An 11,754-nucleotide genomic window follows, 5' to 3' on the forward strand; every position below is an offset into this window, starting at 1 on the left:
TCCCATGTGATGGTGGATGTAAACGAAGGAGCAGGTCAAATCTGCACCGATCCAGGTCTCTGAGATCGGATCAGAACATCTCTAATGATGAGCTTTATTAACTGTCAAAAACACTTTAACCAGCCTCCCATGTTCTTCTTCGGGCAGTCGGGTCTTTGGAGATAAACTGAAAAACTAAAGAGTGACTAATGTCTCAGCTGGACCTTCCTGTAAAACTGTGGTTCTGGTTCTGACACTGCAATGAAAAGTTCAGCTGTTTTCTAATAGACTTCTGTACAGCTTGACTCCTGTGCAACAGTCGCCCCCTGCTGGCTGTTAGAGAGAATCACAGGAGCTCTGTTCAGGTCAGCACTTCAGGATCAGTCTCTTTGTTGTCTTTTTAGTCTTTCAGTTTCCTCTGAAGCTGCACAGGTCCGGACGACCTCAGAGACCAGAACCGGCTGTTGTTCTAAACATGGTTTTATTGGACTGTTTCGCCTCTAACCAGACAGGACCGTGTGGAGAGACAGAGAGACATGGGAGAAGACCTGCAGCAGTGGCCCGCTGGCTGGACTCGACCCCGACTCCGACCCCTAACCCCGACCCGGGGACCATAGCCTGTTTGTGGGTCGGCGTCTGGTCCGGTTCAACCCCTAACCCCGACCCAGGGACCGTAGCCTGTTTGTGGGTCACTGTCTGGTCCGGTTGAGCCAGCGGGGCCCCCAGTTTAGAACTTTAATTCTGGTGATGCTGCTGTTGAAGCATGATATATAATTATGGGAGGTTCACAAAGATGCATCTTTAATGTATTATTGTGACTTAAAATGAGTGACTGTGCTCTGAAGTCTTCTCTGTTCTTCACATCTTCGGGTATTTCAGAACTCCGTCCAACCTGGAGAGCTGCGAGCTCTGTGAAGATCACGTTCTGTCATTTCTCCACGGCTTTCAGCACGATTCAGCCATTTCTCCTGAGGGACAAGCTGGAGCTCATGAGGTGGACCACCACCTCTCAGGCTGGATGCTGGACCACCTGAGTTTGACATGGTGGTCTGCAGCACTGGGCCAATGGTCCTGGATCTGTTCCTCTTCACCCTGTAACTGCAGGCTTCATGTACAACTCAGCCAGCTGCCATCTGTAGAAGTTCGCTGATGACTCTGCGATCGTCGGCCTCATCTCAGATGACGACAGTTGGGAGTACAGAGAACTGACCCAGGACTTTGTGGACTGGTGCCAGCAGAACCACCTCCAACTCATCGTGGGGAAGACCAAAGAGCTGGTGGTGGACTTCCACCCCAACATCGGTGAACAGCCAGGGCATGGACATTGAGAGAGTGGACTCGTCCAAGTACCTGAGTGTTCACCTGAACAGTAAACTGGACCAGTCAGACCACACGACGGCCCCTTACAGGAAGGGTCAGAGCAGACCATCTGCTCAGGAGACCGAGGTCCTTTTATGACTCTNGTTCAGGCTCCAGTGTCAGACTCTCTGGGCCTCTAATCGGATACAAGAGTTAAAAATAGCCAATCATTGACTTTCTCTCATTGAACCGACTTCCTGTCTCCGCCCACAGCAAATGGTTGTTGTGGCGATAAAGTAACGGTGGCAGCTGTCCAATCAGGAGAGAGACAGGTAGTGCGAGACATGTTTTATAGATAAGAAGATGATGCACAGCTGTGTGTGTGTGTGTGTGTGTGTGTGTGTGAGGATATTAGATCATATCACAGCACACTTATCAGATTCCAACGTGCAAACATGAACACTGTTAACTTCCTCCAGTTCAGGGCTGTGTGTGTGTGTGTGTGTGTGTGTGTGTGTGTGTGTGTGTGTGTGTGCTACATCCTGTTATGAGTCAGATGTCCTCAGAAGTACACAGAGATGTTCAGGGCGTTGGAGGGTCACTGTGAGGTCAGGATAATGCTGCATTCAGGGCACACAGAGAAGTCGTTAATCTGACTTGTTCCACCTGCCGCTGCAGCAGAATCAGATGGATATCACACACATACATTATGCATCGGATCTGAATTACACTTATATCTGTGTTCCACGTATGAGGAGACAGCAGCTGGAAACACCACAAACATTAATGTGTGAACATATCAACAGTTTGTATTTCTGCTCATTTGCCAAGTGAAGGTTTGAAGAAAAAAGAACGACTTCCTTTATGTAGAAGCGGGTAGGTGAGTTTCATCCAATAAAAAGCACTCATCTGATCTGGTGTGAGATGTTGTGATGCCTTCAAGGTCCCATCATAATCCTGTCACATCAGATTATTAGAGTCTGTGTTTCATGGTTGATTCCTTCATGACTGTATAATCCTGGTTCTGTGTGAGCACAGAGAGCAGGACAGAAGCTGCGATGCTAAGCTACGATGGAAACACAGTAGCCCAGCCAGGCCCGGTTGACTGGTTTAAATTAGACTTATGTCCCTCAGTGGTACAGTTTCCACCATCAAACCTAGCGTTAGCTACATTAGCCTCCAACGTGCTAACGCTACAGATTCTGCTGCAGATGTGAACCACCACCATCAAAGCTAATGTTAGCTACATTAGCCTCCAACGTGCTAACGCTACAGATTCTGCTGCAGATGTGAACCACCACCATCAAAGCTAATGTTAGCTACATTAGCCTCCAACGTGCTAACGCTACAGATTGCTGCAGATGTGAACCACGGTTCATCATATCAGTCGATCAGGGTCCTTGTTTGAAGCAGCAGTCGAGTTGTGCAGCTCTGATTCCTCACAGAATCGTTTCCCTTCTTACCTGCTGTGTTTCATGTCATCTGTTATTAATGACTTCTGTTTTCTAGATTGAGATTTGCTTCTTTCTTTTTTATCGCTTCAGCAGGTTAAATATCATCTTCAGTGAAACCAGTTTTACATTGAATTAAGGTTTTAAGCTGCTCACACTTGGACAAGCAAAGAGAACAAATGACTTGTAATAATGTTTGGATGCGGTTTTAAATCCTAGGAAGAGAATATTTGGTTGGAAACGATGAGAGAGAACAAGTGTTTTCACTGAAACCACGAGACAAATGTTGCTCTGTGTTCTCTGTGTTCCAGGTTTGACCACTGAAGGTCTGTATCGAGTCAGCGGGAACAAGACGGACCAGGACAACATTCAGAAACTGTTTGATCAAGGTAAAGATCACCTGCAGCAGCTTCTCATTATTTTCTCACTACGTCAACGTGAACTTCAGTCATAGAAACTCAGGAGATCTTTGAAAACGTGTTTCTGATCGAGCAGCTCTGCTGTGCAATAAATCGACCTGCAGAGAAACAGACCGACTGCAGACTGAGAACTCGGTGAAAGAGAAACACATGCAGAAGTAAATCCAGTGATTCTTCTGAAATGATTCAGCCAGAACCACAGAGTCCGACTTCGTCACCAAATAGGAGCGATTCTTTAATCACTGTTCGTTTGTTTCCTCGTTCTTCTTCTTTATCCTGTTGGTCCAGAGTTTTATGCCACATGTGACGTCTGTCGACTCTCTGAGCTGATGTTTGTGTCCCAGGAGATGTAGAACAGAACCAACCCGACCCGTAAACACACCAGTTACAGACTAACGCTGTTCTACGTTCATGAGTCTGTTTGGATCAAGTGAATAAACTGCAGCTTCACAAACATCACATTTTATACATGAATCAGTTCTTGTTATCGGTCTGACCAGAACCAGAAGTCCTGTCCGGCATTCCAGATCTGATGGTGATCGTCACGTATCAGCACCGACACCATGTTTAGGAAACAATGATGTTTTATAGATAAATGTTCTAACACGAAGCAGCAGCAGCAGCTCTGGGATGTGTGAGCTGTTCAAATACGAATATGTTGGTAAATGATTTCACCTCAGAGTGAATCCAGTCTGCTGATGGTTCTGGTAGGTTCTGGAGGTAGAATGGTCCTTCCATTGTCTAAAACTGGTTCACATGCTGATATGAGCCTGGAAAGTTTACTCAGAATATTTTGTGACGGAGACACCCTGATGGATGTAGAACGGATCTGGTGTCAGATTCTAGAAGAACCCAGATGTGTTCTTCCTCCGAAATGTCATGTGTCTATCTGCTGTACTGATGAAGTTCTGAGGCTCAGAAATGATGGAAAAAGTCCATTAAAGTGATCAATCTGGACCCTCCTCTGTGGACTTCAAGGACCTGGACCTCTGGAACATTCACAGTCTGAAGGTAGAACTCTGGTCAGTAGATAAAGGTGCTGCAGATCCAGAACCAGGTGTTCTGAGGAGGGCTGATTGAGTCGATCAGACTTTACTAGCTGTTCTGTTCTAGTGATACTAGTTGGTTGAACTGACTGTAGATATTTTAGTAGTCTGATTAACTGTTTTATCATCAGCCTCCATCTTCAGCCTTCATGTCCAGATGTATGCCGCTGTAGCCGGCTGCTCCTGTGGTCCTTCTAACACTTCACTTTTCTGCAGCATTTACAATTAAACATGCGGTGGTCTTGTGAGAAACGGAGCGCATCTGAATGCGCCGTTTTTTACGCTCAAAAAATAGTGTATGTAGAAAAAATGAACTCTGTTTCATCTCAGACCGGTCTGACACCAGAAGGCCCAGCTGAACTATTTCCAATGTGATTCAGTCGGTTGGAGCACCGCGGCTAGCAGCCTGCAGTGGGAGGCATTCAGGGAACATCTGTAAATGATGGTGTCTATGGATAGAAACATGTTCAGCAAGTCATATGTTTTGCCTGTGACCAGGTGGGAGGTGGGTGCTACCAGTAAGTTAGTCTGGACAGCATGTGTGGTGGTGGTTGGTCAGAACAAGTTCTAGACGATGGAAGGACCAACAGTATGAATACAGGTCATAACAACAGATCAGATTCACGCATTATTGTCCTCGACCTGAACGTGTGGATGACCTGATGAACCGTCTGCGTCTCTCTCTGCAGATCACAGCATCGACTTCGTGGCCATGGATGTGGCCGTGAACGCTGCTGCCGGAGCTCTGAAGGCGTTTTTCGCTGACCTGCCCGACCCGCTGATTCCCTACAGTCTGCACCCGGAGCTGGTGGAGGCGGCGAGTAAGAACCAAGCACATTAATATCTCTGTTCACACAAAGTACAACAGAAAACAGTCTGCCTGATACCTGCCGGTTCAGAACGAAGAGGTCCGAAACCTCAAGTTAGACTTTTGTCTGGTAGAGAAGTTGATTTATTCAAGTTACAGGAATCAGGGAACTTAGATAAATGAAATGAGTACACGGACACCACCCTGACCCTGTGTGCTAAATGTTAGCTTAGCTTAGCATACAGACAGTACATGAGGTGATCCACCCAGCAGCTACTATGAAGCTCACTAATAAACACAGAGGTGGTGAGAACTCTAATGGTTCCTTCAGTTCTTGTGTTTTCACTGTAAATCCAACAGCTTTAACTTTAACTCTGAGATCAGAACCAACAACTACTGGACCTAACTCCAGTTTAATGTAAGGAAGCAGAACAATGGAGGTTTGTTCTGTTAGAACACATCAGGGATGTTAGTGAGTTAATTAAACCAATTATAGACATCTCAACGTTGAAGGCAACAGATAGACAACATACAGGTCCAATAATGAGATGATCTGTAGTACCTGGTTGTTCCACCAGGTGGAGCCTCTCTCTGGTTGAACCAATCAGAGTGTTTCAGGTTTAAACCTGCTGCAGAGTTTTCTGTTCAACGTTTCTGCGCTTTAAGAGGCTTTCTGAGCTGCAGGAAGCTGTCAGAGGTTTTCTCTGTTCTGGTTCTGAACCAGCAGCTGACAGCAGATTAATGAGCCAAAAATAATCTGTTGAACCAGTTTTTACTCTGACGGAGGCAGACCGAGGTTCTGCTGTGGGTTCTTCTGGGATATGAGTCGAATGTGAAGGAAAACATTCACAGTCCCGAGTTTGTGTATTTAGACTGTTGGTCCAACAGAACCCTTCATCTGGGAAACTGTCAGACATTTTTATCAAAAACCAAAAACTAACAAACATCACTGTGTAAAGAATCCTCCAGCTGTGAGTGAAATGCCACTTACAGTCAGTAGACGGCTGATGAGTGCTATACGCTGCGCTGATGTTGTTCTGGTCGACACTAACGTGATTCAAACACCACATCCAGACTCCTGGACGGCCTCCTGACTCAGGACACAGCGATGGACATGAAGACGTTTATGGTCACTTCTCTAATGGTTGATGCTTCTGTCTGTCCTCAGAGCTTCATGCTTAATTGAAGCTGCTGGGGTTCGTGTCAGACTCATTTTGACTACAGAGGACTGAGCAGTGGTCCTGGCCTGCAGGAGATGAGTNGTTGTTTGTGTGTTGAAGCAGCGATGATAAACCAATAATCGAATATTTTATATATTGTGCTGATTTTCAGGGAAAAGTTTGTTCTTTGTAATTTCAGGAAAACCAAATGATTTTGTTCTTGATGCTGTTAAAAAATAGTTTAAGTGTTTATTCTGGTAAAAGCAAAAACAACTTCAGTCTCTGGGATCATCACAGAAAACCTGATTAGACACTAAATAAACAACCTTTTTGTCCTCCGTCTTGAGTTCATGACTTTAATCCAGTTGTTTTGTCTGTTTTACTGTATTTTGGTTTGTTTGGCAGCTTTTCGTGTGATTCTTTAATAACTGCTTAAATCTCAATTTTAATAAAAGATTTTTCACATAAAGCTCAGGATTATTCCTCCTCATGACTAATTTCAGTTTAGGAGATGGCGATTTAAAAAAAAAAAGAAAAAAAGAAAAAAAGATTTAAATGTTAGTAGAAATGACCACAATCACAAGACTGTGACTCCAGTGTCGCTCTGAAAAATTACTATAATATGATTCAAGGTTTTTATTGGTCACAAACACAGTCATACACGCTATAACGCGCAGTCAAATGCTTTTTAATATGAGCGTAAATGCAGAAATAAGACAAAAGCACAAAACATTACTCAGAAAATAAAACTAAAGTAACACCAGTAAAGCAAGACGTCAAACGGGTGTAGTGAAGGAATATCTCACAATTCTTCTTCTGCGCTATTTTAAATTAATTCATATGTAATTAGCCACACTGAGCGTTTTTATGTTGTGTTTTTTATCAGTATTTCTCTTCCGTTGGTCTCTCTGTGTTTCTGTAGTGTGCTGCAGTTCCAGATGTGTCCAGGTGGGGGCGCCGCTGCCTCCCCACACAGCAGCTGCTCTGTCACCCCCCCCTCCCCCCCCGAGGAGGGAAGCACCACACCCTGTCAGCCAATCGGAGGCCGGCTCCTCCTCCTCCATCACATCACCTCTGTTTCCACGGTAACAGCCCCCCCCCTCCTGTTTCCATATGAAAGGTGCCGCATCATCACCCCCCTCCCCTGCTAGCGTTAGCCTTTAGCATCTCCTCTGCAGAGGAACAACAGAGACACTCCCAGCGTCCAGAGAAGAAGAAGCTCGGCTGCGTTCAGGATCAACAGAAGAAGAAACGGCGATGAGGTGAGTTTCTGTTTCTGGGACTCAGCAGATCAGCTTAAACGCTGCTGCTCTGCTGCAGAGAATAAAGCAGCACAGGAGGAGACTGGAGCTTTGTTATGGAGGCCGGATCTGTTCTGCAGAACTCTGCTGCTGCAGACAGAACCAGGCCAGAACCTCTGAGCTCTGATCGGTCCTCTGATGGAGCTCAGAGTTCTGATCGGTGCCGTTTATGTGACGTGTCTGCTGCCTGAATGCTCAAACTGACTGTTGTGGTGGATTCAGATGAGTTTGTGTTTGGATCAGATCTGTTTTCTCATCAGAACATTCAGGTTCTGTGCTGCATCACTGATGTGACATCATGTCCAGGAACATGAAGCATCATGTGACCAGAAGGCGTGTTGCTGCCTCCGAGCAGGAACCCACAGCAGCACAGCATTAAAGTTTATCTGCAGAAACACAGGCTGTCACGTCATTAGAAAACCTCCAGATGGTCCGTTCTGACGGGAACCTGATGTTTGAAGGAACAGAACCGACGAACCGAAAAGCGTTTCTCACCGATGGTGAAGTTTGACTCTATGAGATTCTTTTTGTAAAGATTATTTTTCTGGTGTTTCTGCCTTTATTAGTCAGGACAGTGAGAGAGGGAGAAGAACGGGGAGAGACCTGCAGCAAAGGGTCGTGAGCAGGAGTTGAACTCACGAACGCCGGGTCGGGGAACTACAGCCCTGTTCACGGGTCGCCCGCTCAACCAGGTGAGCTATAGGGCCGCCCGACTCTGTTGTTGATCAGAACAAGTGTGACTGTGAAGGTTCAGCTGCAGTTCTGTTCAGATCCTGGTTCAGGGTTTGGTTCTGTTCAAACAACAGCTGGAGGTTCTAGTGGTTCTGATAGTTCTGGAGGCTCAGTGTGTCTGTGCTGATCTCAGGTCGTTGGTTAGATTCCCTCCTCAGGATGCTGAGCTGAAAGAGAATCACTGGAGGTACTGAAGTACTTCACCAGTACATGAAGTACTTCACCAGTACATGAAGTACTAGGAAAGAAGAGCATTATTTTTTTTTTTTAACCCTAACCCAGTCAGAGTGAATGTGGGTCCAGAAGATAAAATCATCAGATCAGGCTGAAGGTGTTTTCTCTACACGTCACACATCTACTGCACATGCTCAGTATGACATCAGCAGCTCATTGGCTGAAAGTTTCCTCTCCGATGCAGACGTTTGCTTTTAAAACCAGATCAGCGCTTGTCATAGAACTCAGTGGTGACTCTTTCCACAGATTCTAGTGACTGAGCTGAGGTGTGACGTTGGTTCAGCAGCTTCAGGTCCGTTTAGCGTTCCCACAGAACGGCGCCACGTGAAGGAAAAGCTGCTGCTTGCTTCTGCTTTTTCCGTTTCTGGCTCATAAGTGCTGCTAATCTGCTGGTTAGTTAGTCAGTAAAGAAAAGCTGCTGCTGGATCACTGGACGCTTCAGGATCTTGTTTCTGCTGAGTTCAGTCTTACATTCTACTTTCAGTCTGGTTCCTTCATCTTCATCAAGATGTGGTTTTAGACCTTGTAGATGTGGCTGAAGGAGTTTCTTCTCCATGTGGCTGCTCTCTGGTTGCTGCTGCTCAGCTTCAGGAATCTGAAGTGTCCTCGGTTCTAATGTTGGAGCTTCTCAGAGTCTTCAGCTGCTGTCCAGGTGAGCGGATGCAGGTCTGAGCTTCTTCACAGGTCAGTGCTGGAGGAGAGATTCTGCACATGTTCCCTGGAGTGAACTTTGTAATGAAACACGTTACTGAAGGTTTGAAGGAACCTCCAGAGATCCTCCTCATGTTGAAGATCCAGGTTCTCCTGCCTCACGGTGTTCCTTCAAGCTTCACTGCAGCTCAACAGTAGAACCTCTCATCCAGGAAGGACTCTTCTTCTCAATCTGCTTTTTATCATATTTTAATCCACTGTTGTATTTTTCATGCACGTGTATGTATTTATAACCAGTATACAGGGTTTCTCCTCATGTCGGTTCTGTGTGGGTTCTGTGTGGGTTCTGTGTGTTTGCTCCATAGATTTCTGCTGGAACTCTTCAGTACGTTCAGGAGACCGTTTAACTGGATCAGTGTTCACTTCTGGTGATTTAGGAACTCTAGATGTTCTGAGTATCAGTCTCTGGACGCCATCAGACTCAGAACCAGAATCAGATTCCTGGTTTGGTTCTGTCAGCTTCCTGTTTTATTTTGTGTGTCTTTCTGCCTGCCGTCGGGCCGCTTTAGGTTCTTCTCTGCGGATGGTAAATCCAGATTTTGTCCAGATGTTGGCTCCTGTTGTTCATTTGGGTTCTAGCTGTTTGAGTTCTTGTACGTTTTTGGATTCTGTTTCTTTGAACCGGACTTTGTGTTTCCCTGGGTTCTGCAGCTTTTTTCTGTTTGCTCCCTGTTTCTGTTATCGGACTAAAGTCTGGGAGTTTCTCTGGTTCTGAAACCTTCCTACAGTGTTTCTGACAGTTTCTGGGCTTCTGGTAAGAACCGGATGTTCTGGAGGGTAAAGTCTTGCTGATGAAGGCTTTCCCTGTTTTCTGTATAGTGACGAAACAAACGTGTCTGAGGCTCCGTTGTACAGAGATCCGAGCCCAGCTTCCCTCTGCAACCTGGATGTACATCACAGGGACTGATGGCAGCCTCAGCGTTAGATACGGTTCTGAACAGTACCGTGATGCTGTTAACCGGGCTCTGAGTCACTAAACGGACTGAGGTCACGTTCAGTTACTGGTTTTTAAACTCGTTCTCATCAGTTCTGCTTGTTGGATTGTTTTACGGAGGAACTCGTCTGGATGTCGTATTAAATAAACGCATCATGTTTTACATAGAAGCTGTTCTGATCCGGCTCAGCAGCGGAACATCAATGGACCCAGTATTTGTTATCTGACCTGCTGATGAGCCTTCGTCATAACATTATAGAGGAAACCCGACAAACCCAGTAAGCCCTGATCAGCAGAGACTTGATGGTGTTTACAGTTCTGTGGAAAGTAAAAGTGCAGCTATTGATTTTAAATATCAGCAGAAATCAGCAGCTTCTGGTGCGTTGATGAAAGTCAGGACGTTCAGGACGAAGCAGCTGATAGAAACACACGACAGAAACATTCTGACATCTTTGGATGAAATGATCTTCATTTAAAACTGAGTTATTGCACTAATACCACTTTTCCACCTAAAAGAACCAGGTGCTAGTTCCAGAGCTTAGCTGGTTCCAATCTGCCACCTCCTATAGACTGGGTTGCTTCTCCATCAGCCAGGCGCCCAGTCAGAACCATACGTCACTGCATACGGAGCCGTTAACCGAACAGCGCTGGCGCCACACAGAAGTCCACACAGGACTTTTTGTTTTGTTTTGTTACCGGTGTGACCCACTTTCTCATCTGGTCTCACCTCCCACCTGGTCACAGGAGAAACATCTGACCTGCTGAACATGTTCTTATCCATAGACTCTACAGTTTACAATGTTCCCTGAACGCCCCACATAGCAGGCTGCGCTAGCTGCTGCTGGTGGCCGCGGTGCTCAGTCCGGTGTGCGACCAGAGATGACTTTAAACAGAGTGAACCAGGAGGTTCTGGTGTCAGATCTGTCCAGGATGAAGTCCAGTGATGTGTTCTCATGAGGTCTTTTCTATGAGCAGAACAAACAGCGTGTAGCTGAACTCCGTTTGTCACCAGAACACCTCATTTCTAAGCTAAATACTGAAGTTCTAACAGTCCTGTTCTCCACCACTGTGGTGCTGCTCCTGGGACACAGTTGGAACGGGTTGGACCGGGTTTCAACAGTTTGTGCAGAACTTCTGTGTGTCCCGGTACTCATTTCAGTACATCTGTGATCGGACCAGAGACGTCCTAATGAAAAATGACACAAATCACCTCTTGTGTGTCCTATCCATCGGTCTCGGTGGTCCCGATAGCCCCGCCCCCAGAACCTGATAGACTCGGTGTCTAGCTCTGGCCCAGTAAAGAGCTGGTGCCTGAAAAGCACCTTAGGTGGTGGAAACTCACAGAACTGGTGCTGAGTCAGGCGCTGACTCTGAACCAGCACTGGAACCGGTTTGGTGGAAAAGGGGTACCAGAGTTTTAGTTTGTCTTCTGCTTCCTGTCACGTGTTTGTGAGCTGCAGGAGGAGCTCGGGGCTGATAGAGGGCTGATGAAGCTCAGCAGACACTTCTCAAACCGACTCTGGACCACTGGAGGGTCAGGAGACAAAATTTCAGATCAAACCTGTGACTCAGAACTACGGCTTAGAGTCCGACTACTGGAGCTGAAGTGTTCTGGTGCAGCCCGCAGACAGACGACTGCAAAAGAATTCTTTTTCTGTGGTTGGTTCTGTTGTTCTCTCC

General features: G+C 46.2%; 1 protein-coding gene across 2 annotated transcripts in view; it reads left to right on the forward strand.

Annotated features, from left to right (window-relative positions):
• Positions 1-6,257, forward strand: part of arhgap5 (Rho GTPase activating protein 5) — a 41,347-nt gene extending 35,090 nt beyond the window's left edge. For both annotated transcript variants that reach the window (XM_008287029.1, XM_008287030.1), the window contains exons 4-5: positions 3,041-3,118; positions 4,884-6,257. In XM_008287029.1, coding sequence (XP_008285251.1) covers positions 3,041-3,118; positions 4,884-5,035 — 230 coding nt within the window. In that variant the 3' untranslated portion in view covers positions 5,036-6,257. The remainder of the gene's footprint in view (positions 1-3,040; positions 3,119-4,883) is intronic.
• Positions 6,258-11,754: the final 5,497 nt, after the last annotated feature.

The sequence above is a fragment of the Stegastes partitus genome, unplaced genomic scaffold, assembly GCF_000690725.1.
Source record: "Stegastes partitus isolate 25-593 unplaced genomic scaffold, Stegastes_partitus-1.0.2 Scaffold483, whole genome shotgun sequence".
Taxonomy (NCBI): domain Eukaryota; kingdom Metazoa; phylum Chordata; class Actinopteri; family Pomacentridae; genus Stegastes; species Stegastes partitus.